Source organism: Eubalaena glacialis, chromosome 6 (genome assembly GCF_028564815.1).
Source record: "Eubalaena glacialis isolate mEubGla1 chromosome 6, mEubGla1.1.hap2.+ XY, whole genome shotgun sequence".
Lineage (NCBI taxonomy): Eukaryota > Metazoa > Chordata > Mammalia > Artiodactyla > Balaenidae > Eubalaena > Eubalaena glacialis.
Genome location: NC_083721.1, coordinates 50112525 through 50140447, shown reverse-complemented (window position 1 = coordinate 50140447; position 27923 = coordinate 50112525). Strand labels below are relative to the sequence as shown.

Sequence of the window (27923 nt, the reverse complement as noted above, 5' to 3'; positions counted from 1 at the left end):
TCAAAAAAACTCCTTTACACCTTGGGGTATCTCCGACGGGATTAACAACTGCCCACCACCGCCTCCTACACGTGCTCAGATCATGGGAAAGAAGGGAAAAACAAAAAGGGAAACTGCCAGGACTTAAGATGTCTGCTCAAAACCACTTCGAGTTCCCAGGAAGGGCCTACCCGCTTCCAAAATGTCCGTCCGCAGTTCTAACGTCACTTGGTCGGCTAGATCAAGCCAGAAAGCCATTGCGCTCCAATCAGGGCTTAGCCCCCTCACCCACTGCCCTTGATTTGCGTCACTTCCGGTGGTGCAGCAGCCATTTTGTCAGTCGCCAGCGGATCCCGCGCGCTGGAGAAGTGCAGTTCCTCTTGGTTACCAACTCGTCCGTTCTCCCTCTGTGGTGCGGACGCCCTCGAAGAGCACTCACCACAGACACAGCCAGTCTTCCCTACAGTGCCGCCACTGCTGTTGCATCTGCCCGGAACTAGTGCGCTGTCTTCCTCCCTTGCCACTGACAGGCGCCCTCGGGGAGCCGCCGTCAGCGATGTCAAGCGAGGAAAGCTACCAGGCCATCCTGCGCTACCTGACGAACGAGTGCGAGCCGTACGCGCCGGGCACCGAGGGTAATGTCAAGCGTAAAATCCGCAAGGCGGCCGCCTGCTACGTGGTGCGCGACGGAACGTTGTATTACCAGCGGCGGCAGCGGCACCGCAAGACCTTCGCCGAGCTGGAGGTGGTGCTGCAGCCCGAGCGGCGCCGGGGGCTTATCGAGGCTGCGCACCTGGGCCCAGGCGGCACTCACCACACCCAGCATCAGACCTGGCACGACTTGTCCAAGACGTACTGGTGGCGAGGTAAGACCTCGCCCGCCGTAAGGGGGAGGGCGGGCGGCTTGCTCCCAGGAAAGGCCCGCAGCCGAAGGCGAGCCCGTCTGGGCACCCGCGAGTGTGAGGGTCCGGCACCCTCCTCCCGGACGCCGCTCGCGGGCCCAGCCTAGCCCGTGCCCGGCGGCGGAGCAGCTGCCAGGCGGAGCCGAGAGGGTGGGGGACGCGAAAGGAGCCGCACTTCCCACAGGAAGGAGGCCGGGGAAGCTGGGGGCGGGCCCTGGCCCGGGGTGGGGCGAAGGGGGCTTCCCCGGGGGCCGGCCCAGCCGCGGGGAGGGGCCGGGACGCGCGGGGTGCGCTGGGCCCGCCTCCTTCGGCAGCGCGGGAGGCGGTGGTTTCTTCACTTCGCGGACGCTTTCGGGCGGCCGTTGCAGGTGCTGTGTGTGGTGCGTTTTAAAATCCTGTTTGTGCGGATGGTTTGGGAGCGGCACGGTCCGCCCAGAGCCCGGCCGCTTTCTGCCGTGCGTTCCGCTAGGGTGTTGGCCAGCGGGTTTGAGCTTCTGCTGATGCGCTTGCCTGGGTTCGTCTTTGTGCTACTGCGGCGTGAATAAGGAATCATGCAGTTGTGTGCAGAAGTGATTTCGAGTGACTGTGTGGAAACAGTCATTTGAGCCTAGTTTTTAGGACAAGAATTTTAATAGCAGGTAGTCTCAATTCTGGGTATTTTAATATTCTTCCCTTCGCTGTAGTGAAGAGCGATTTGGAAACTGTGAGGCACTATGTATACCCAGAAAAGATGCGGTTTCTGGGATTGTTATGGTCCCGGAGTGTGGCTCTAAAGTTTGACTCCTTGGGAACCAGGTTAGGGGAGGAGAGAAAGGGTCCTTCGGGGTTTTTGTTTTTGTTTTTACCTCACTCACGCTCCAAAAAGTTGATGAATATTCAAACCGTTCGGTTATAATTAGTAAAAGTTTGCAGGCCTATAGAAGAGGTTTCGTCAGGAACGATTCCGTATGGTTTTGCAGAAATTAATTTATGGAACTTAATCTGTGAGTAAGGAAGTTAGACTACTGAATATGAACTTTGCTGGATAGGTCTTTTTGCTTCTTAAATAATTATTTCGTGTTTTCAAAAACAGTCCAGCTCTCTATGTTCTTCTTTAAAGCTTTTCATTATTTTATATTTTAAACCAATATCTGAATTAAATTCCTATAAAGAGACATGACTGAAGGGTAAATATGGAGTAATTGCTGCATTTTGTTAGGATTGATTTGGTCAGACATAGTTTTGTTGAACAAATGTCTCAGGTTTAATATTTTATGACATGTTAAAACGATAATTATAGCTAAATATAACAGGGATCAAGCTTTTACATGCAGGCATAGTGCTGAGCACTTAATTTATTTTTACATAGTATTTAATCCTTATCAAACCTTGTAAGATGGAAACATTTATGTCTCTGTTTTACAGATGGGAAAACTAAAAGCACCAGGAGCTGACCTTTGGGATTTCAAACTTTTCTTAACCACTATTATATGGTGCTAAATGGGCTTAGTGTTCAGAATTTTCCTTCCCTAAATTGATTATCTGTGAGTGATATCTAATCCAGTTATTTTGTTTGTTTGATTTTTGTTTTAGTGGGCAGTGTCTTAAAAGACAAAAAAAACCCTGAGACTGTGTTGATGTTTATTTTTTTTAATGAGAGATACATTTGTGGATAAGTAGACTTTTGAAGTCCTTAAATGTCCAGAACAGCTGTTCTCTAAGTTTGGTACTAAACCCCTGAACAGGGAGGCCCTGAGATCCTTTCAGAGAATCCCCAAAGTCAAAATTATATTCATAATAATACTAAGGTATTATTTGCCTTTTCACTTATTGTATCACAAGTACACAGTGGCGTTTTCCAGAGGCTACATGATATGTGATAATGTGGCAATAGATTGAATGCATATATGATAATCTGTCTTCTGTTAAACCACACATTAAAAAGACTTGCAAAAATGTAAAGTAGTGCACTTTTCTCAGTAATTTTTTTATGTTTTGGTAAATAGTATTTTTCATATAAATGCTATTTTTGTTAATATGTAATGGGTTTATGATACTATTTTATACCATTATTTTTATTATTTTAATATTTCTTCATTTAAAATGAGAATTCATAGTCAGTAAGCATCAGAGGAGTTTGCCCTTGATTATTAGCTATTCATTTTGATGTTTATTACATTAACACTTTGCTCGTTTTACTTGTTTGTTATAGGCCTATTAAAATTAACAACACTGGGGACTTCCCTGGCGGTTCAGTGGTTAAGACTCCACGCTTCCACAGCAAGGGGCGTGGGTTCAATCCCTGGTTGGGGAACCAAGATCCCGCATGCTGCTCGGGACTGCCAAAAGGAAGAGAAAAAAAAAATTAACAATGCTGCATAGACAGAAAAATAAACATTCTTGGACCTGGAACTGATAACTGATAAAACATTTTTAACTATCAGTTTTTAATGTGTCATACACTACAAATGGACCCTTTTTATAATAAACATACTCCAAAGCCCTGTAGATGTTTATCTGGGAACTAATAAGATCTAATCAGTGTAGATGCCAAGAAAAAAATGATTCCAAAGTCAGGGATAGTTTACTGGGATTTATTATTTACGCTGCTTTTTCTAGAATGTTGCCATCATAAGCACTGCCATTATATCCTGGTAATCAGGCAAGTTTGTAGCAACTTCACTTGTTTGAGCACAGTGAAAAACTGGCTCAGTGCCTAAAGTTGACATATAGCAAATTTATTTCAGAACGTAAAATGTTAATAGTCTCACCCTCTCAACCCCTTATTTTATCCTGTATTGTAGTTTAGTTATATGCTGGAGTTTCCAAATAAATGACTCTCTCCCCTGCCTCAGTCAAATGCTGACTCATGGGGATCTACAATTAATGCAAAATGTGAAGAGAAAATTAAATTAGTAGGAAAAAAGATTAAACTCGGAAAATTATGTAATAGGTTAAATTAGCTACCTGCAGAGGTTCCTACCCTAAGAACTGATTTGTTTTATGGGGATAAATTGATGCTGCCGTTATCTAATCTAGAAGAGGAGGGTGTAATTTCTGAAAACCCAGCAAGAACTGGGTCTATGTTAATACAGCTATAACTGACCACTTTGTAACCTCTTTGAAGAAAAAAACCAAAAAATCTGAATGACTAATATGCGTGGAGAAATAGAAATAGGAGCCACTATTCTCTGGGCCTCATCACTGATCCGGAGGGAGGGAAGTTCTTGAACAGCTAACAGGAGCAAATTGTTCAATTTGGCAGATCTCTAGAGTAGGGGTTCTCAACCCTGGACAGTTTTGCCTCCCAGGGAACATCTGACTATGTCTGGAGACAATATTGGTTGTCATAACTGGTGGTGGTGTTTGAGGGGCTGCTATTGACATCTGGTTAGGTAGAGGTCAGGAATGCTCCTAAACATGCCACACTGCACCGGACAGGACAGCTTACTGACCCCTCCCTGCCCCATAACAAGAATCATCTGGCCCAAAATGTCAACACTGCTGAGGTTGGGAAATCCTGCTCTAGAGTGAGAATCTGTTCCTCAAGTTGTTTTATCAGAGGTTGTTTACCTACTAAGTCTATGCTCAGTAAAGAACCTCTTAATGCTAATTTGGTATTTTATGTGGACTTTTTTTTTTTTTTTTTTTTTGGGCTGCATTGGGTCTTCATTGCTGCGCGTGCGCTTTCTGTAGTTGCGGCGAGCGGGGGCTACTTTTGGTTGCAGTGCACAGGCTTCTCATTGTGGTGGCTTCTCTTGTTGCGGAGCACAGGCTCTAGGTGTGCAGGCTTCAGTAGTTGTGGCACGTGGGCTCAGTAGTTGTAGCACATGGGTTTAGTTGCTCTGCAGCATGTGGGATCTTCCTGGACCAGGGCTTGAACCTGTGTCCCCTGCATTGGCAGGTGGATTCTTAACCACTGCGCCACCAGGGAAGTCCCTACGTGGACGTTTTTATGGAGGTTGACCATTGAGCATCATTTAACGCTTATGTAGTAGTTACCTTGTCTCAGACACTGTTCAAAGTGATTTATAAATATTAACATTTTATCGTTATAAAACGCTGTGAAGGTAAGTGCTCTTATCCCCATTTTGGCACAGACAGGTTAGGTGACTTGGACATGGTCACAAAGCTAGTCAGTGGATTCAAATTTTCCTACATAAAGTAATTGCTACTCCTTGTGGTAATTACCCACTCTTAAAATAGTAAGTTAACTATGTTTACGCATTTATGTCTTTTCAGTGATTAATTTGAGTCAGATTCTTTCAGCTTAATCAGCTCTGGGCAAGCTAAAGAGGTCAGGTTCCTGAATCTGTAAAGCTAGATTTAAGATGGATCTCATCAAAACACTAACACTCAAATTAAAGGACTTCTAAAATATGATAGGATGATTTTTCAGACAGTTGATCGACTGTCATACATTAATACCTTTTTTTTCTATAAATTTATTTATTTTATTTTTATTTTTGGCTGCGTTGGGTCTTCGTTGCTGTGCGCGGGCTTTCTCTAGTTGCAGCGAGTGGGGGCTACTCTTCGTTGCGGTGCGTGGGCTTCTCATTGCAGTGGCTTCTCTTGTTGTGGAGCAAGGGCTCTAGGTACGCAGGCTTCAGTAGTTGTGGCACGCGGGCTCAGTAGTTGTGGTACGCGGTCTCTAGAGTGCAGGCTCAGTAGTTGTGGCACACGGGCTTAGTTGCTCCGCGGCATGTGGGATCTTCCCGGACCAGGGCTTGAACCCGTGTCCCCTGCATTGGCAGGCGGATTCTTAACCACTGCACCACCAGGGAAGTCCCGAGAATATAATTTTCCAAATTTATTAGTCCAGTGTGTACTTTTTTTAGTAAGTATGGGATATAATACAATTTGAGAAATATTGCTTAAATACTATCTGAAGGTTGAAGTGCAAGTAAGTTGGTATAATTTATCATCTTGAAACTCTTTTCAGGAATTTACTATATACCTCTGTATCATTTTAGCTAATTAACAGCCTTTTCATTTGCATTTTACTTGGGGGTTGTAGGGGAAGAAGTTTCTGTCACAGGGATGGATAAATGTGTTCCTGGGTAAGTAGCATAATATCCTGAAAGTCACATGACTCCTGGAGGCCCACTTATGCAGTTTACTAGATGTGACTTTGGACAAGTTACCTCTTAGGGCTTCATTCTCCTTGTCTGTAGCATGGGAATTAATTGGTCCTCCCTTACAAGTATGATGGAGAGGGGGGAGTGTGTGTAAAGTGTTCCTCCCTGCTTCCTACCCCATCCCAGCATGTTGAGTTGAAAGTTGAAATTCAAAATAGGGTTTTATGAGTGGCTCATGTATAATCAACTTTTGATAGATTGTGTATACTGTTATTTAATAAAACTCTAAAAGCTCATAGCTTTCAAAGACAAGAGATATATTTTACACTCATTACAAGTTTTGATGTGGTCCTTTTCAGGTTGCAGATTGGCTGCACCTGTTTTTTTCATCTACATTTCAGGCTAAAAGACAGTATCCATCTGGGACATGCTGCTCTTTGACAGAGGGGACATAAGTCAGGGAACCGATGGGAAACATTGCTTCTTAAAGCTTCTAGTGACACATGGCATCCATCATATTCATTCATATTCCATTGACCAAAGCTAATTGCATGGTGAAGCCTGATGTTAGTAAGGTGGAGAGTTATTAGCGTGAACCACATTATTATATTACTGTTTATGAAGGTCAAAAACAGTTGAATATTGGCAATTTCATATGGTTCCTATTGCATGAGTGAGTTGAAACTCACATGGAGATGGATGGTGCTACATAATCGTACAATGAGTAAATGAGTAACTAAGAGTGAACAACAAAACAGTCTACCTCGGCATGGAGACAAATTGTCATTATAACATATCTTTGAAAAAAAATGTAAATTCTAAATAATTCACTCTACATACTTTATGGGCATGTGTGTGTCTGTATACATACACTTGAATATACATTAGTATACACAGATTAAATAATGAACAGTATAATCTTCAGTTTTCACATGAGAGCAGTATTAAATTTAACTAGTTAATTTTTGTTTCGTTGTAGGTATATTAAAGCAAGTCAAAGATTACATTAAACAGTGTAGCAAATGCCAGGAGAAGCTAGATCGATCCCGTCCTATATCAGATACTTCAGAAATGTTGGAAGAATTGGGACTAGACCTTGAATCTGGAGAAGAAAGTAATGAATCAGAGGATGACCTGAGCAACTTTACTTCGCCTCCAACTACAGCTTCCAAGCCTGCAAAAAAGAAGCCAGTATCCAAACATGAACTTGTATTTGTAAGTGGAACTTTCCATTCAGCTTAACATTTGTAACTAGTGTGTTAGTATTTATAGTCTTAACTGAATTTTTTCTGAAACCACTAAAACTGCTTCCCTTTTGGCACTGTCATTGTCATGTTGTTACATGCCCTAAAAGTTTGCTAATACTGCCTCTTCCTTAATCATAAATATTCCTGTTGTTTCTTCTCATCAGAATGTAACTTGTTGGTTTGTTGTTAATTACTCCTCCTCTTTTCTTTTTAATAGTATATTGGTACAGGTAGACAGAATACATTTCTGGAAGCAGTTTCTGGGTCATGCAGCAAGGTAAAATTAAGCTGACTAGGTCTTTGTTTTTTGCCTGCATTCGTTTCTTATATCATCAAATAAATTTCTGACTAATAAGAGGAGGCAGCAAGAAGTGAGGTGCAGATTTTCATTGGGTCAAGTAGAATGAACATAGCAGAAGACAGTGAGAACAACGTATTTTTTTATTTAAATACATAGGTAATAAAGAATATCAGGTTATTTCTTCGTATTAATTAGTGGAATCTTTTACAAGGAATAATGTGTCTTGTTTTAAATTCTGTTAAGGGTAAAAATACAGATGATATGTAATGCAACTCTTGGTCTCAAACTTATTTTGATAGGTTGACACCAAAGGAGTGGTGAAACGTTCTTCTCCAAAACATTGTCAGGCTGTCTTAAAACAGCTGAACGAACAGAGACTCTCTAACCAGTTCTGTGATGTTACTTTGTTAATTGAAGGAGAAGAGTACAAAGCTCATAAATCTGTTCTGTCAGCTAATAGCGAATATTTTCGAGATCTTTTTATTGAGAAAGGAGCTGTTTCCAGTCATGAGGCAGTGGTGGATCTTTCTGGTAAGAATTTTCTGATATTCGTGTTTTTTGTTCATAAGTATATACTGGAAGAGGGGTGTGTATATCTTACAAACTCAGGTTTTATGCTCAAGTGGGAGAAGCCCACTTACAGAACAGACTAAGCTGAACTGTAAGGTCCTCCCTTTTAGTAGGGTTTCCAAGATAGAGTTTTGAAAAGGCTGTCATTTCCTATCACTACCCATTAGGGGAGACGATTGTAGCAGTAGTAGAATTTCTGGGATTTACACTGTTAAAAACAGTTTGAGAGAAATCCATAATTGCACCAGTGTTATTACACTAAGTAAATATATTACTTTAAAATTGACTGCCTGAATCTTATGTTGTGCAACATGAAATTGTAGAGCACTTCTGTAGGTCTGTTGTTTTTCATTTTTTAAGATTAATATTCGTCATTCATTAGATTCGATAATCAAATTGTCAATATAGAATAATCAGAATTCCAGGTGTGGTTTTTTGGTTTCTTTGGGCCTGCTGCTGTTGTTGTTATTATTGTAAATGGATAATTTGACTTTCTTTTGGCCTCACTAGAATTTATGTATTGGCTTAGGAGTCAACAAATGAAAATTTAGGAAGCATTAAAATAGGTAACCTTATTTATACATTTCCTCATAATATTAATTTGCTGTAACTCTTGAATTACTGACACCACTGTGTGAAATGTCATTTCCTCTTTCTGAAACAAAAAAGTGACTTTATCCAGGTATATAAATACTTACCTAGTTAACCACTGATCCTTTTCTACCTTATACTGTTAAAACTCACCTTCTCTGGAAAGACAAATTCATATATTTTTCCTTAACAGTAGCTATATGTTTAATTACTAAAAAATATTTCTTAAGCATCCATTGTGTGCAAGGAACTGGCGTGGGCTATGGGGATACAGTGGTGAACAAAAACTTTTACAGAGCATAGAGTTGCATTACATTCTAGATTTGTGATATTTACTTTGGTGACTCAGAGGAGAAAATACATCTTATTCTGGGCCATCTGAATAATAAAACCTATCACAAGTGTAGTCTTGATGTGTTAGCTTTGGAATTTTTTCCTTATCTTTCATGCATCTGAAGCAGAAAGAAGAGTGTGTGTTGCTCTTTTCCAGTTTCTCAGCAGCTTATAATAGCAAATGAAATGTCTCCAAAATAACTGCAGCACAGCATCCTATTATTCCAACAAAATATCTCATTTATTCTTCATTCCATATGCTTATTTTTATATATTGTTCAGGAAATATGGTGTAAACCAATAGCAGGTGGAGTAGACATTGTTAAAAGTTTTGTTTGATTTTTAAATATTCAGTAGATAGACTAATTGTAAAATATGTGTAAAGTATAAAAAAAATGATAAAATGTACATCTGTTTTCTAATTACCTAGTTTAATGGTTGTTGAATTCATCAGTGTTTTCCTTTATGTTGTTTATGCTTTAAAAAAAAATTCTTCCCTACTCAGTCGTAAAGATATTTTCATATACTGTCTTATAGTTTTTCTTTCATATTTAACTTTTAATCTATTCGGAATTTTTTTTTTTGGTGGTGTGAGATAGGTGTTTGATTTCATTTTTTCCCATTTTGTCTCAGAAGCATTTAGTGAAAACTCCCTTCTCTTCCTACGCATCGGCCATGCAAATTCTCTTAAAAAACACATTTTCACATGTTTGGTACTGATTATAGGCTTTTTTCCAATCTATTGGTTGTCTCTTCCCACAATATTATTGCTTGGTCTTAATTACTTTAGCTTTATAATAATGAAAGTCTCCCACCTTAATTATTCAGGTGGGTCTTAGTTATTCATAATTCTTTGCTGTTCCATATAAACTATTAAAGCAGCTTGTCTGTTTCCACAAAAAGAAGAAAAATGTATTTTGTTAGGGATTACATCGAATTAATAAAGTTTTAGAGGTTTTTCCATAAAAGTCTCACACATCTTTTGTTAGATTATTCTAAGGTAGTTTATACTTTATGATACTATTATAATTTTTTTCTTAAAATTATATTATTTCTGATTTATTTTTGGTAACTTGATTCTATATACAGTAGTACTGTATATAGAATCAACAAAGTAGTACTGTATATAGAGTACTGTATATAGTAGTACTGCATATAGAATCAACAAAGAATCTATAGATAAATGTCTGAATGACTACTAGTCATTCAGACATTTATCTATACTCTTTGAGATTTTCCATATAAAACAAATATTGAATATATTAATATATTATCTGTTAATAGTAATGGGTTTTTTTTCTACCTTTCCAGTCCTTATATTTTGAACTTCTTTCTTCTCGCTTTACAGTGCCATTTAGGACTTCAAAAAAAAACCCAGCAGTTAAATAGGGGTAGTGATAGAGGGTTCACTTATTCCCATGGTAAAGAAAGACATGGGAATGCTTTTTTTTCTTTTTTAACCATGAAGTATATTATTTGGTGAATGTTTTAAATAGATAACCCTTTACCCCCTTTAACATTAAGGAAATTCCCTCTGAAATAGGTGTGGACTTACCACATAACTTTTTCTGTATCCGTTGAGACCATCTTTATTTTTTTCATTCTGTTAATGTGGGAAATTACATTGGTTTACTAATGTTAACTCAATTTTTCATTCCTGAGATAAATCCAGTTTAGTCATAATATATCATCTTTTGTACAAACTGCTGTGTTTGGTTTAGAATGCTAATATTGTTAGACTGTTTCCAAGTGTATTCATGAGTAATTTTCCTTTTTCACACTGTTTCTGTCATGTTTTGATATCAGAGTTGGTTTAGTCTTATAAATTGTGTATTCCCTCCAATTTTTTACATGCACTGAAGTAGTTACTATGAGATTAGAATTATTTGTTTCTTGAATATTTGGTAGAATGATGGCTAAAATTGACTGGACTTTTGGGGGAAGATTTTTAGCTACTAATTCGACAAGTTTAATGGTTAGGGAATTATTCTGTAGGTTTTCTATTTCATCTTGAGTAATTTGTAGAAAGTTTTGCCATAATATATCCATTTTATCTAAATTTTCAAGTTTCTTGGCACAATTTTTGTTTTTTTTTGTCGGTGCCATGCGGCCTGCGGGATCTTAGTTCCCTGACCACGGACTGAACCTGGACCCTCGGCAGTGAAAGTGCAGAGTCCTAACCACTGGACTGCCAAGGAATTCCAGCACAAAATTTTTAATATTCTCTTCTAAATGCTTCCAGTGACTGTAGATTTGTCTCTTTCATTCCTTGTGCCTTCTCTCTCATTTCTAAATTTTTTTTACTAGAGGTTTACTGACTTTTTTAAAAAAAGAAGTTGGCAGACTATAGCTTGTAGGCCAAATCTGGCCCACTGCCTGCTTTTGTAAATAAAGTTTTATTGGGAGACAGCCACACCCATGTATTTACATATTGTCTGTGGCTGCTTTTGAGCTTACAAGGGCAGAATTGAATAGTTGCTACATAAACTAGTGACCCACAAAACCTAAAATATTTGCTTATCTTGCTCTTTACAGAAAAACTTTCCTAAGCCCTATGCCAAAGCATAATTTTTTAAATGTTAAAAACCTAACTTGTATGCAAATACTATAGTACAAGGTTTTATATGATTAATTTAGGAAACCAGTAAGATGTTAAAACTGCTTCTAATAGAATTCTGAAGAAAAGAATTGTATATATTGTCCTTCAACCAGAGGAATGAATTTGCTCAAAATGAATTTGCTAATAGATTGGTTAATACCCTATAGAGAAATAAACTGTAAGTTTTGGAGTTATCTTTCCTACCCTGATAGAAAAAGCTTCGTAATCTTTCACATTTCATTTGCATTTGCAATTACTTTTCTGTAAGTTAATTTTTACAGAGTTGTAAAATAGTCAATAGCAGTCAATCAGTGGTGCCTGCTCAACACTACTTTTTTTTAAAATTTAATTAATTAATTTATTTATTTATTTTGGCTGTGTTGGGTCTTTGTTGCTGCGCGTGGGCTTTCTCTAGTTGCAGCGAGCAGGGGCTACTCTTTGTTGCGGTGCGTGGGCTTCTCATTGCAGTGGCTTCTCTTATTGTGGAGCACGGGCTCTAGGCACGCAGGCTTCAGTAGCTGTGGCACGCGGGCTCAGTAGTTGTGGCACATGGGCTCTAGAGCACAGGCTCAGTAGTTGTGGCACAGGGGCTTAGTTGCTCCACGGCATGTGGGATCTTCCCGGACCAGGGCTTGAACCCGTGTCCCCTGCATTGGCAGGCAGATTCTTAACCACTGTGCCACCAGGGAAGTCCCTCAACACTACTCTTAAAGAACACCTGACTACAAGGATATATTATACAGCACAGAAAATATAGCCAATATTTTATAGTAACTATAAACGGAGTATAACCTTTTAAAATTGTGGAACACTATGTTGTATACCTGAAAGTTATATAATACTGTACGTACACTGTACCTCAATAAACAAAAACCCAATATTTTTGCCTGGTAACCAAATTTTTCTTTATTGAAGTAGAGTTGGTTTACAATGTTGTATTAATTTCTGCTGTACAGCAAAGTGATTCAGTTATACATACATATACATTCTTTCTTAATCTTTTCCATTATGGTTTATCACTGGATATTGAATATAGTTCCCTGTACTATACAGTAGGACCTTGCTGTTATCCATTCTATATATAATAGTTTGCATCTGCTAACCCCCAACTCCCACTCCATCCCTCCGCCACTCCCCCTCCCCGTTGGCAACTACAAGTCTGTTCTCTATGTCTGTGAGTCTGTTTCGTAGACAAGTTCATTTGTGTCATATTTTAGATTCCACATAAAACTGATATCATATGGTATTGTCTTTCTCTGTTTGACTTACTTCACTTAGTATGATAATCTCTAGGTCCATCCATGTTGCTGCAGATGGCATTATTTCATTCTTTTTTATGGCTGAGTAATATTCCATTGTATATATGTACCACATCTTTATCCATTCATCTGTCAATGAACATTTAGATTGTTTCCATGTCTTGGCTATTGTAAGTAATGCTGCTGTGAACATAGGGGTGCATGTATCTTTTTGAATTATAGTTTTGTCTGGATATATGCCCAGGAGTGGGATTGCTGGATCATATGGCAACTCTATTTTTAGTTTTTTGAGGAATCTCCATACTATTTTCCATAGTGGCTGCACCAATTTACATTCTCACCAACAGCGTAGGAAGGTTCCCTTTTCTCCACACCCTCTTCAGCATTTGTTATTTGTAGACTTTTTGGTGGTGGGCGCGGGGGTGGCACTGCATGGCTTGCGGGATCTTAGTTCCCTGACCAGGGATCGAACCAGCGGTCCTCAGCAGTGAAAGCGCAGAGTCCTAACCACTGGACCGCCAGGGAATTCCCATTTGTAAACATTTTAATGATGGCCATTTTGACCAGTGTGAGGTGGTACCTCATTGTAGTTTTAATTTTCACTTCTCTAATAATTAGCAATGATGAGCATCCTTTCTTTCTTTTTTTTAAAAAATATTTATTTATTTATTTGGCTGTGCCAGGTCTTAGTTGCGGCATGCAGGATTTTTAGTTGCGCCATGCAAACTCTTAGTTGCAGCATGTGGAATCTAGTTCCCCAACCAGGAGTCAAACCCAGGCCCTCTGCATCGGGAGTGCGGAGTTCCAGCTACTGGACCATCTGGGAAGTCCCTTGAGCATTTTTTCATGCACCTACTGGCCATCTGTGTGTCTTCTTTGCAGAAATGTCTATTTAGTTCTTCTGCCCATTTTTTGATTGGGTTGTTTGTTTTTGTTGTTGTTGTATTGTGTGAGCTGTTTGTATATTTTGGAGATTAAGCACTTGTCGGTCACATCTCTTGCAAATATTTTCTCCCATTCCATAGATTGTCTTTTCATTTTGTTTATGGTTTGCTTTGCTGTGCAAAAGCTTGTAAGTTTAAGTCCCATTTGTTTATTTTTGCTTTTATGTTTATTGCCTTGGGAGACTGACCTAAGAAAACATTGGTACAATTTATGTCAGAGTATGTTTTCCCTATGTTCTTTCCTAGGAATTTTAGGGTGTCATGTCTTTTTTTTTTTTTAAATAAATTTATTTATTTGTTTTTGGCTGCATTGAGTCTTCTTTGCTACGTGTGGGCTTTCTCGAGTTGTGGCGAGCGGGGGCTACCCTTCGTTGCGGTGTGCAGGCTTCTCATTGCATGTGGAGCACAGGCTCTAGGCACGCGGGCTTCAGCAGTTGTGGCACGCAGGCTCAAATAGTTGTGGCTCGCAGGTTCTAGAGTGCAGGCTCAGTAGTTGTGGCGCATGGGCTTAGCTGCTCCACGGCATGTGGGATCTTCCCGGACCAGGGCTCAAACCCGTGTTCCCTGCATTGGCAGGCAGATTCTTAACCACTGTGCCACCAGGAAAGTCCCGCCCCTTTTATTTTTATTAAAATGTTTTCCAGAGTGTGTGTATGTGTACATAAAAAGACTAGGAGTAAAAACAAAATACCAAAATTATCTTGTGGCAGTAAGATTATGAGTGATTTTTTTATCTTCTTATTTTCTTTTGTGTTTTATAGCATTTTACAGTAAACATTTGACGTGTATCTTTGGGGAAAAATGGTTTTTGATATTTAAAGTTACTTGGAGCAGTGTTATTTCTTCCATGGAAAATTTTTCTTATGACTTCAACTTAGAAATTAAAAAGGTACTAGGTAAAAGACCAAAATACATTATTTTGTTGGTATCTGTTGTTGTTTTTTTTTAAGAAATATTCTTTCTTACCTCAACCTTATTTAACTCGGTTTTATAATTTGTAGCAGTATTAATATGACCTCAGCCTGCTTGATATCAGCTTTCCTAGGAATGGCTGAATTAGCTATGATGGTCATGTTGATGTGTAGTCTCCCCAGCTTTCAACCTGAATCCTAATAGATCTCACAGTTTAAGGTTTCCCTGTATGCTTGTTACTTGTTTATTCACTATTTGCCTATGTAAAAGGACCACACACATTTTATGTATCTTGAGTCAAAACTGAAAAACACAGCAAACATGAGTTTTTTGGTTTTGGGGGTTTTCTGGCCATGCTGCATGGCTTGCGGGATCTTAGTTCCCTCACCAGGGATTGAACCCATTCCCCCTGCAGCAGAAGCGCAGAGTCCTAACCACTGGGCCAGCAGGGAATTCCCAAACATGAGTTTTTAAAAGGTTGCTTTGGCTCCCTGAATTTTAATAAAAGATCTCTTAAGATAAATTATTATATGAGAAAAGCAAGGCACAGAAAAGTATGTGTGGTGTAACACCTACTATAAGAAGGAGGCATAAGAATATTTGTTTAACTGTATAAAGACTCTAAAAATCTGTACAAATTCTTAATCATTCTGGTTATGGAGATGGAGTTGGACTTATCACTGTGTAATCTTCTGATTTTTGAATCATGTGAATATTAAAAATGGGTTTTGAAAGTGAAGTACTGAGAACTTAGAAATAAACTGATCTTATTTTCTCACATAAAATGAGAACCTAATACCTCATGTGTATAGTAATTGTCTTATTCCTTAGAACAAAGATAAGCAAACTATAACCCAAAGGCTGCCAGTCCTCCTTTCCCTCCCTTTTTCTGAATAAAGTTGTATTGCACCACAGCCATGCCCATTTGTATACATATTATAATATATGGCTTCTCTTTCCAGCTACAATGGCAGAATTAAGTAGTTGCAACAGACACTTTATGGCCTGCAATCTTTATTATCTAATTCTATACAGAAAAATTTTGCTGACCCTCTGCTGTAGACCTTGTTTTAAAGTTTTTAGTAGTAGAACCCTCTGTTCACAATCAAATTTTTATATGGACTTCTATTATTAAAATATACAGCTACACTTACTGCAGTGAGGTTAGGGGACAGGTTGGTTGAACCCTGCCTACTCACCTGCCTCCCTCTCTTTTTTCACCCTCCATTCTCCAGCAGATGATTCTTGAGGGGAATTTGAGGAACCCCCGGGGTTCTAAGGAGTACAGTTTGAAAATGACTGCCTTACAACAACCCTTTGAGGCAGTAAGTGTGATATTATTTTCTATTTTAGGTATTGAGAGACTCGGCTCATAGCAGTTAGTTAGTCAAGGCTTAATAAGCAACCAGAACTCAAAACAAATCCAGGATATTTAATTGCAGAATAAATGGTCATATTTGCCTTTATATTCTATTTTATATTGTCATAATCATACAGTAATTGTTTCTATAAGGTGTTTTAGTGGTGATTTGACTTTTTTGTCTTTCATCTTTCTTGTTTCACATAGGCTTTTGTAAGGCAAGCTTCCTTCCTTTACTGGAATTTGCCTATACTTCTGTGCTAAGTTTTGACTTCTGTAGCATGGCTGATGTAGCCATCTTGGCTCGTCATCTTTTCATGTCAGAAGTTTTAGAAATCTGTGAAAGTGTACATAAACTAATGGAAGAGAAGCAGCTAACAGTATATAAGAAGGGTGAGGTACAAACAGTTGCATCTACACAGGACTTACCAGAACAAAATGGAGGTACAGCACCTCCTGTGGCTAACAACGAGGGAACCACAACAACTTTATCCACTGAACTTGGGGATTGTGAAATTGTACTGCTGGTGAATGGAGAATTGCCAGAGCAGAATGGAGAGCTAGGACAACAGCCTGAGCCCCAGGTTTCTTCACAGACTGAAGCTGCTCTGTCACCTGTAGGCTGTGTAACTGATTCCCATCCTGAAATGGAGTCTGTTGATTTAGTAACAAAAAACAGCCAGACAGAACTAGAAACTTTAAACAGCAGAGAAGATGGCACAGTCTCTAATACTCATCCTAAGCTTTCAAAAGAGAATGTAATCAGTAGCTCTCCAGAAAACAGTAATATGGGAAATGATACAGCAACAGAGGATATCTGTGCTGAAGATATTTCAGAGCCTAGGCAGAACCTTGGCCAGTCTTTAAAAGATCAGGAAAATCTAGTTGAACCGACAGCACAGACAGACCATAGTCCCGATGATGATGATACTTACAGAAGCAGGCTTCGGCAGCGTTCTGTTAACGAAGGGGGATATATCCGACTACACAAAGGAATGGAGAAGAAGCTGCAGAAACGGAAAGCCATTCCCAAGTCAGCAGTTCAACAGGTATGATGAAAAAAGAGTTTACCTTTGTAGTTTTAGCTTTAAGTTGAAAGCATTCTGCGGTTAAACTTATGGTGATAATTATCTTGGGGGGAAGGGGAGTGGATGCAGGAAAGCAATTTAATGTTTTAAATACCAATATTAAGATAATGTGAATTTGAGATACTTAATTTATTTAGATTGTGTTTTCTGTTCTTTAATTAGGTGGCTCAGAAATTAGTTCAAAGAGGAAAAAAGATGAAACAACCAAAAAGGGATGCTAAAGAGAATACCGAAGAAGAAGCATCCCATAAATGTGGGGAATGTGGAATGGTTTTTCAGAGACGGTATGCTCTTATAAAGCACATACTGAAACATGAAAGAGCTAGAGATTACAAGTGTCCAGTAAGTATCTGGAAAGCTAATTATAGATGGCTCTAACTTCATTATAAATAGAATCCAATTTACTGCTTCATTATTATCCTGCCATTTGTGTTCTCTCTTCTCTCTGTCTCCCTTATATTGCCGTAAGAGTTATCTTCTGATTTGTACATGACATGTTCTTGCCAAAAAATATTTACCTCTGCTTCTTCTTGATACCCTAGTAAGACAACAGTAAAACGATCTTTTTAAAAAGCTCATAGAAAGGCAAAAAGAACAGGAGACCTTAGCAACCAAATTCTGGATTCTGATAAATAGATAAATAGATGGAGTGTTTTTTGTTTGTTGGCTGCACCGTGCGGCATGCAGTATCTTAGTTCCCCGACCAGGGATAGAACCCATACCCCCCTGCAGTGGAAGCACAGGGTCTTAGCCACTGGACTGCCAGGGAAGTCCCTAGATGGAGTCATTGATTCAGCAGATTTGAAAGGACTCATTCCCAGGCTTTCAGTGTGGAAAGCTAAGAATCAATCCAAATTGTATTGCAGAACTACCAAAAGGCTCAGAAATTAATGGTATTAGCTACCTTGAAAGTAGAGATGAGTCTGGTTGTTAGAAAGCCTTTTTTTTTTTTTTGGCTCCTTTGGGTCTTCATTGCTGTACGTGGGCTTTCTCTGGTTGCAGCTAGCGGGAGCTACTCTTCGTTGCGGTGCGCCAGCTTCTCACTGCAGTGGCTTCTCTTGTTGCAGAGCATGGGCTCTAGGTGCGCGGACTTCAGTAGTTGTGGCGCACGGGCTTCAGTAGTTGTGGCTTGCAGGCTCCAGAGCACAGGCTCAGTAGTTGTGGCACACAGGCTTAGTTGCTCCACAGCATGTGGGATCTTCTTGGACCAGGGCCCGAACCCGAGTCCCGTGCATTGGCAGGCGGACTCTTAACCACTTTGCCACCAGGGAAGTCCCTAGAAAGTCTTTTTAAGAAGTAAGTAAATCGCTACCACCATGCCTTCAGCCAAAGATCCATCTTCTACTCTCTGAAAAAGATAAAACCCACAACTGCTCTAGGGAACACTGTGAATAATGAGGGTGAATGTACTATATACCAAACAAGGGAACGTAAAAGCATATATACTGAATATTGAATCCTTTCAAGCTCTCTTTCCCTACTCAAGTTCCAGAATGTTAACAACCAAACCCTTAATCTTAAAATAGAAGGATTTCTTAAAGGTGAGAAATTTGAAGTCTTATAACAAAAGATCTAAAGATACTGCTCATTAAAGCCTGTGGTTGACAGTTTACTCCTCTGCTTACACACAAGTTCCAATCAGTTTTTAAATGTCTTATTTTGAAATGTGAATAGACATCAGGTATACAGACTCACGACAAATATTTCAAGCAAAAAAACAACTTTGAGGAATCCAAGACTATGCAGTTAGAAGAAAACTCAAACCCCCGCCCCCACACACAACCCAAACCACAAACTATGATTTATATTAGAGATAAATTTAAAAATTACATCAATAAAACAATAACCATGTACTGTGTTTTTAAAAGGACACATCAAGAGAACAGAAGAGTTTTTCTTAGGAATAAAATACATAATAACACATATAAAAATATCAGAAAAGTTAGGAAATACAATTGACTAAATCACTCAGAAAATAAAGCAAAAGACAAGGTAAAAATGGGAGTGAAAGAAATTTTAGAGGATTGGTCTAGGTTGTCTTCTAATATCCAGATAATTCCAAACAGAGAGCATGGAGAGAAAGAAATCATTAATGCAATGAAAAAAAATTTGAGAACTTGAAAATAGAAGTTTCCTTGTTAAAAGGGTGCATTGAATGTCCAGAATCATGGGTGAAAATAAATCTATACCAAGATATATTATGAAATTTCAGAATCAAGGTACAAAGAAAATCTTATAAATTACAAGAGAGAAAGGATAAGGGTCAGAATAGCTTCAGGCCTTTCAGCAGCAACAGTGGAAGTTAGAAGACAAAGGCACAATATCTTTAATATCATAAAAGGAAATGATTTCTAACTTGGAATCAGTAATCAAACTATATTTATGATGGTAGAATAAGAACAGTTTCAGACATGCAAGGTCTGCAAAGTTTTACCTCCCAAACTCCCTTTTTCAGGAAGCTGTTGGCAGAGGTATTCCTCTAAAATGAGGAAGACATGGGAAACGGGAAACATGGGGTCCAATCTGTAGAGTCCAAGTGTGGGAAACAACCGCCCCAGTTTGGAACACCAACATAGTGCTTTGACAGCGATCTCCCACAAGGTGATGTGTTTTAAACCTTCTCTCAGTAGACAGTTGAGAGAAAGGTTTGATGATGAATTAGCAGTAAATACAAAGAGAAATAAAACAGAAAAGGAAACGAAAGGAAAGAGAATCATACTGTCTGTATGGTCCAGCTGTAATAACATGTACATCATCCAAATAATGTAAGCACTGAAATTGATCTCATCAAAATGATCATAAAGCTGTATTGAGAAAGTATGGTAATGGGAAGGATCATGTACGTGTAGAGAGTGGAGAGGTAAAGGAGAGAGTCACTTCCTATTGTTCATATTACTCAGAATTACAGAGATAATCATTAAGAAAGAGTCAGAAAAGTAGAGGTAGTGAACCAAAAGGCCAGTTTTATTTATTAAAAAATAGTTTTGTAGATCATGACTATATATAACTCTGATTTTAAAATAAAGAACAGAAGCTTTCAGGAATACTCAACAAGTACAGGGTAAAACCCAAGGACTATCACAGTTTTATCTTCCTACTTTTTCCAGCCCCTATTTTTGCTCTTCCTAACAACTGTTAGTACTCATATAATAATAGTATTCTTGTCTTTGTCTGTATCTTACCATTCCTTCAAGACCCAGCCTCGGTGATGACGCCTTTCCTTATACTCTGATTATTCCCTCTTCTTAAGTATTGATCTTTCACCTATTTACATATAAATCCTGTTTTTGTGGTTAGATTATAAACCTTTGCAGAGTACAGGCTGGGTCTGTCCCTTTCATTTCTATAGTGTGGTACCTAGCATATTGTCTTTTACATAGTATATATGTTTATTGAGTGATATATAATTGTAACAAAGATATGGAAAGTTGAAGTACGAGTTGAGTTTCACTTAACATTTGTGATGGAAATACATTCAGGCAGAATTTTGTTTACTTTTTCTTTTAGTTGTGTAAGAAACAGTTTCAGTACAGTGCCTCCTTGAGAGCACACCTTATTCGACATACCAGGAAAGATGCACCTACTTCATCCTCTTCCACTTCTGCATCAAATGAGGCATCAGGATCATCGTCTGAGAAGGGCAGAACCAAACGAGAATTTATATGTTCGATATGTGGAAGGACATTACCTAAATTATATTCTCTTCGAATACATATGTTAAAGCACACAGGGGTAAAACCACATGCATGCCAGGTAAAGCCATTATATTTATTTTGGTATTTAAAGAAGGTTGGAACATAACCGGTGATAAGACTGGTTGATTCTGGAGTCACATCACTTTTGTAAAATGTCACAGGAAGTCCATAACTTTTTCAGTTTGTTGCCTAGGTCAAGGGTGATTCCCAGTTCTGTTCTTTAATTTGGCTGAAGTTGTAACTTGAAATTAATCTATTTAGGATGTTCGGGAAACTTGCTAGGATTCAGAGTGATACTGGGTGAGAATAACCAGTTTATCATCTCAGTCATCCCTTAACGTTCAGTAGGACCAACCTGGCTTGGGAAGGAACCTGTTAGTTAAACACATCTTAGCAGAAATTCTGCCTAAGCTATGTGTCCTTCTCTAGAGCTGAAGACTAAATGCCAAAATGTGATTCCTGGGTAAAGAATCCTGTGATAAGCCAGCTTTGGGCTATTTGCAACAGTGAAAAATTTCTAGTAGCACCTATAGCCTTGCATGTAAGGATGACCTAGTATTTTTATTAATAAATGGTTTTGGAACCAGTGAAATTTTTAATGTTTTTCTCTCTCTCTTTCGTTTCTTAAGCTTCGTATTATAAGAAAAAAGAATGTAAGAGAGTAGAAAAAACCCTCATGTACTCTTCACCCAGCTTTAGTAGTTATCAACACATGGTCAATTGTGGGATTTTTTTTTTAATTTTTAAAAAATTTTTATTGAAATATAGTTGATTTACAATGTTAGTTTCAGGTGTTCAGCAAAGTGATTCAGTTATTTATTCATTCATTCATCCATTCACTCTTTTTTAGATTCTTTTCCATTACAGGTTATTACAAGATATTGAGTGTAGTTCCCTGTGCTATACAGTAGGTCCTTGTTGGTTATCTATGGTCAGTTGTATTTTATGTGTACTGTCACTCACTCCCTTACTTCCCCCTCCCTTCAGTTATTTTGAAGCCAAGTCCTAAGCATCATTTTATTCATATATTTAAAAACTAAGTGTTAATTGGGCCTCTGGTCTTCTAGTGTAGCACTACTCAAAATGTGTGGTCCATAAAAGATAAGTGCAAAGATGGAGAGTAGGCATGTAGAAACTCTCATGGCAATTTGATATTGCGACATTTTCATTGTGTTTAACAAAAATCTCTCCCTAATAGATTGGGGAAAGAAAAAAACTGGTTCTTCATCATAGAGAGTTTAAGAAGCACTGTTCTAGTTGGTATAGCAGGAATTGAGTATATTGTTCTTGATTAAGCTCCCATGTCTCTTTTAATATAAGGTATATTGTTTACCAGTCTCACAAAGGACAGTATGAGGTTCTTTGGGGTACTGTTTTGAGTTCTTCCAGTGATCTCATGGGTGTAGGAAAAATAGCAATATTTGTTAACTACTGAATCAGAAGATGATCAACCAGCTAAAATCCTTGGCCCTTGTATCAACTTTAACTTTGTCATTTTGTTTATAATTTAAGTTTTTAATTTAAAATAGCATACTAGATTCTGTGTCCTCATTCTTCAGAAACAGCCCTTATCTCTTTTTCTGTTTTACTGGTTTAAACACCTGTGCTCTCTTAGGTCTGTGGAAAGACTTTCATCTACAAGCACGGTCTAAAATTACACCAGAGTCTCCATCAATCACAAAAGCAGTTCCAGTGTGAACTGTGCGTTAAGTCATTTGTTACCAAACGGAGTCTTCAGGAACATATGAGTATTCACACAGGTAATGAGAAACTTATATTGACGTAGTTACATGTTATATACTATTAATTTACTAGTATATTGATTATGCTGTAAGATGACTGTATGTGTGCAGTTTTTTATTAATGAGAGTAAAGGTTTTCTTGTTTGTGTGTTTTTTTTTTTGAGAGTAAAGTTTAAAAGTTGTTCTTATATCTAGTTTTAGAGCTATCTTATTTGTGTAAAAATTTTGTTTCAGTCAGTGCAGAAAAATGTGTACTGAGTATTAAATCCAGGCACCTAAAGAAATGGTCTTGCTTTTAAAAAGTTAAGCAATAGACAGATGTAACTGTCAACATGGTATTTGGCTTATAATTTTATTAGAACTTTTAGTCCACGTATACTTATTTTCGTGTGTTTAAAGCAGTTACGTGGAAAATGGCTGATGAAGGGTAGATAATCTGCTCTTGAACTTGTATACAACTCTACACTGTTATAATCCAGATGATCATGCAAGCCTATCACATTCTGCGGGTAGTAGTAGTAGCCTCGCTAGTACTCTAGTTGAGAGAAAATAGGGATTTTGACATAGTTTGTTATTCTTAGAAGGTGGGTGCCAAATGTTATAGCTTCTGTGCCCACTTGATAAAATAACTTCTGAAATACAACGTAAAGCATTCTGTTGGAAGAGCACCTGATTGCTGGATTTGTGACGTGGTTTTTATTTTTTATAGGAGAGTCCAAGTACCTTTGCTCAGTTTGTGGAAAGTCTTTTCACAGGGGCTCTGGGCTCAGCAAGCACCTAAAGAAACACCAACCAAAGCCTGAAGTTCGAGGCTATCATTGTACTCAGTAAGTATTTAATATGTGAACCATTCAACTAATTTCCTTGTGTTCTTACTCAGTTTATTTGAAAGTTGTTTCAAAGGAAAAAATTTGAGGTGACTATAGTTGATAACACTGTATAATATGATTGAATTTTGCTAAGAGAGTAGGAACTTGAATATTCATATGTAATTATACACACACACACACACACGTATATATATCTGAGGTGATGGTTGTGTTAACAAATGGTAGGATTCCTTTCACAATGTGTACATATACTGAATCACCACATTGTACACTTTAAATATCTCACAATTTTATTTGTCAGTTACACCTCAGTAAAACTGAAAAAGGAGAATACTTGAAGATAATATTAAACTTATTTGTTTACTCTTGATTTTAATCAGTTTGTTTTTGTCTAGATGTTCCTAATTATTTATGTAACAGTTATATTTAGACACAAATTTCATACCATACAAATCATTCATTTTAAATGATTTAAAGAAGTTGTTCAAATGTGCGACCAGTTCTTTCCTACAGTAGGGACTGTAGGAAAGAGGGGTCCCTTGGTGCCAGCCAGAGATTCTTCCTAGGCAGTTCCTCGGAAGTATTGGGCCCTCTGCTCATTTCTCCCCTCTTCAGATTCCTTTTTCCCTCTTTTCATTTTCCAAAGCCTCCTGAAATCTTTTTTATAATTGAAGTAAAGTTCATATAACATAACATTCATCATTTTAAAGTGTTCAATTTAGTGGCTTTTAGTACATTCACAGTGTTTTGCAAGCATCACCACTAATTCCAGAATGCCTTCAATACTCAGCCAGGCAGTTTACACTTCTGCCTTGGTCTTCTCTTTCTGTTTGTGCAGAGTCAGCCATTGGTGAGAGTATAGAGCCTTTTCAGGTCTTTTCTGAGCATGTGCCCAGCACTGGGCAGATATTTGGACTTCTAGATTCCTGGGAATATGTGAGAGTTTTTCAAAGCTCTTATTCCTCAAAACGTCTCAGTCTCCAGCCTTTTCCTCCCAGGCTTTTGGTCTGGATATTGTTTGCACCGAACTGCTGTTCCTTGCCCCAGCAGCTGTGGCTGATACATTTGCCTGTAAGTGTTTCCAGCCATCTGCTCCTCTCTGCTCCCCACCCCTCCCCGAGTCCTCAGCCCTGGAAGAGTTAGGGTAAATACAAGCAAGCCCTTTGAGGGGCAACTTCAAGGAGTCACCAGATAGCTCAAAACAACTACAGTTCTGTGAGAATAAGTTCCTCTGGTAGTAGGAGCCCATAGCAGAAATGCAGTCTGTCTACTGAGCTGAGGAGCCCGGGGATGGGGCCAGGGTAAGTTGAAATGCCACAAAGCTCTCTTACCAAGATTCAGCCATTTTTTTCTTGATTAAATATTTACCTGGTCACTGTAAACTTTTAATTAGTTTCCAGAGGTCCAATAAAATTGATTCTGACAGTTTTTGCCCATTTGTTTACTGCTTTCATGTAGGGATGGGCTTTTGGAGTTACCTACTCTGCCCTATATGCTGATGTCACTCTATAATCTTATTTTAAAACAAAGATAGTTTATTATTCATACATTTTTAGTTGCGAGTATAAGAAAACCCAATTTAAACTGACTTGAGGGATTCCCTGGTGGCTTAGTGGTTGAGAACCCGCCTGCCAATGCAGGGGACACGGGTTCGAGCCCTGGTCCCGGAAGATCCCACATGCTGCGGGGCAACTAAGCCTGTGGGCCACAACTACTGAGCCTGCGCTCTGGAGCCCGTGAGCCACAACTACTGAGCCCATGTGCCACAACTACTGAACTCTGCGCGCCTAGAGCCCGTGCTCCACAACAAGAGAAGCCACCACAATGAGAAGCCTGCGCACCGCAAAGAAGTAGTAGTCCCACCGCAACAAAGAGAAAGCCCGCGTGCAGCAACGAAGACTCAACACAGGCAATAATAAAAACAAATAAATTTATTTATTTAAAAAAATTAAAAAATAAACTGACTTGAATGAAAGTCGAGTCTAGGAGTCTGAATGGTTTAATGTAAACTGGTTTCAGATTCATTAGCACTTGATGTCTCTGAGACTCCGTATGGACAAGGCAGTGGCAATGATTTCAGCCTCACATCCTCTCAACTCCCAAATTGTCAAGCTGCTTTTCTCGTAGCTCCTATAAAAGCCCCGAGGTTCACTACCATTGGATCTGGTTAAGGCATTTGGTTTTCTGTGAATCAATCACTGTGGCTAAGAGAATGCTGTGCTCTGATTGACCTAGGCCTAAGTCAGTTGCTCCATCCTTATGGTCAAGGGTGAGGCCTACTTCCAGCAGATGGACGGAGACTGGGAGAGGGTGAAAAGGGATGTAAAAAGGGGAGATGAGATGGGGCTGAGGAGGAGACAGAAAATAATAACACCTTTGATAACCTTTGGGACCTGTGCAGGATTCTTTCTAAAATGTTTCTAGTACTCTGCAGCTAAAAGAACTTAAGATCCTGCAGCCTTGATGCAAGATTGGAATAGTAAGAGTTGTTTTTGTTTTAAATCGGGATCATCTTGTGGAGTTCTAGAAACCCAAGAATATACAGATTTCTTGGAAACTTCTTTTAAAAGAATAAGATGATCCAGTTGGGTGAATGAACTTTGTTATTGCAGATGTGAAAAAAGTTTCTTTGAAGCTAGAGATCTTCGCCAGCACATGAACAAACATCTTGGTGTGAAGCCATTCCAGTGCCAATTTTGTGATAAGTGCTATAGTTGGAAAAAAGATTGGTATTCCCATGTGAAGTCTCACTCTGTCACTGAGCCTTACAGGTGGGTAAATCTGAGGAGGATCTGAACTTGAGATATAAATGTACTTGGATTAATTATTACGGGTTCTGGTGCTTTGGAAAAAATAATTTGGGTTTTTCCTTTATTTTAGGTGTAATATATGTGGCAAAGAATTTTATGAAAAGGCATTGTTCAGAAGGCATGTAAAGAAAGCTACCCATGGAAAAAAAGGAAGAGCAAAGCAAAACCTGGAACGGGTGTGTGAACAATGTGGAAGAAAATTCACTCAGCTGAGAGAGTATAGGAGACACATGAACAACCATGGAGGTAACTATACTTCATATAGTTTTATATATATATAATTTTCAATAGAATAAAAGCCAGTCCAGTGGTGATTCTCCTTTTACCATTCCTTTTGCCTATTATCTCGCTTTCCTTAATACGAGATTAATCCCATATTGTGGAAGATTTATTCAAGTGATAGAGGTTATCCTGAACCTGACTACCTAATTGTTATGTAGATAGACAGATTCCTGTTTTAGTGAGCTTAATATTCTATATCAATATTTTTATGCTGGAATGGACTACTTGAAGCTTCTGGTTTTTTATCCTAGGATTATAGGATTGCTGTGAAGGCTAAAAGAGACCATTCACAGAATCTCAGGATTGTCTCTCAGTAACTTCTATCAATGGGAGCATCTTTAGAGAGATTATATCCAGAATCTACTTTATTCTAAGAGAAACCATTCGGTCCTAAATAAAAGATCGCCGTAGTCAAGATAGAAAGGTTTATGGGCTACTGTACTTTAAAGAAAAGCATTATTTATCAGGAATCTGTAATATATTTTGGTACTTGGACCTCACCACACATACACCTCTCTTCTTTTTTTTTTTTAATAGGAGTTAAGCCATTTGAGTGCTTAACATGTGGAGTAGCTTGGGCTGATGCCCGATCTCTAAAACGCCACGTCAGAACACATACAGGTGAACGGCCCTATGTCTGTCCCGTATGTAGTGAAGCCTACATAGATGCTCGAACACTCCGTAAACATATGACTAAATTCCACAGAGATTATGTGCCTTGCAAAATTATGCTGGAAAAAGATACCCTTCAGTTTCATAACCAAGGAACTCAAGTGGAGCATGCTGTTAGCATCTTAACAGCAGATATGCAGGAACAAGAAAACAGCGGTCCTCAAGAACTTGAAACTGTGGTAGTGACAGGAGAAACTATGGAAGCTCTCGAAGCTGTTGCAGCTACTGAAGAATGTCCGTCAGTATCTACACTTTCTGACCAAAGTATTATGCAAGTGGTTAACTATGTGTTAGCACAACAGCAAGGACAGAAGCTATCTGAAGTTGCAGAAGCTATTCAAACTGTTGAAGTAGAGGTGGCCCATATTTCAGAAACAGAGTGAATGTAGTAATGGAGATGAACAGAAGGGACATCTCACATAAATTGAACTCACAGAACATTTGTTTACAGTACTATGTGGCTGTCCGCCTAGAGTTTGTATGTTAAGGCTCTGGGCTGTTTTGGTGGTATTTTAACATTTCTAAACGGTTTGTCTGGCTAATGGGTTCTGTAGAAAAGTCCATTTACTGTAAAGAAATTGAAAACAAATCTATTTGATGGCAGTGGATTATCATGGTATACTTTTTATGAATTAATGTTTATAAAGAACTGTACTAAATAAATTAAAAACCGTACAGTTTCATTTGCATTTTGACATTATTATATACTTTGAGTTTAAAAGGCTGTGTACTAATTGGCTTTTCCTCTCT

At 38.6% G+C, this 27923-nt stretch overlaps 1 protein-coding gene across 1 annotated transcript; it reads left to right on the top strand.

Annotated features, from left to right (window-relative positions):
* Window positions 1-310: 310 nt before the first annotated feature.
* Window positions 311-27782, top strand: ZBTB11 (zinc finger and BTB domain containing 11). The gene is made up of 11 exons (XM_061194128.1): window positions 311-845; window positions 6918-7153; window positions 7786-8017; window positions 16262-17103; window positions 17305-17484; window positions 20650-20895; window positions 22453-22597; window positions 23289-23406; window positions 26022-26180; window positions 26290-26465; window positions 27039-27782. Exons 1-11 carry the CDS (start codon window positions 536-538, stop codon window positions 27554-27556), a joined length of 3162 nt encoding a protein of 1053 aa, XP_061050111.1. The 5' UTR covers window positions 311-535; the 3' UTR covers window positions 27557-27782.
* The last annotated feature ends 141 nt before the right edge of the window (window positions 27783-27923 follow it).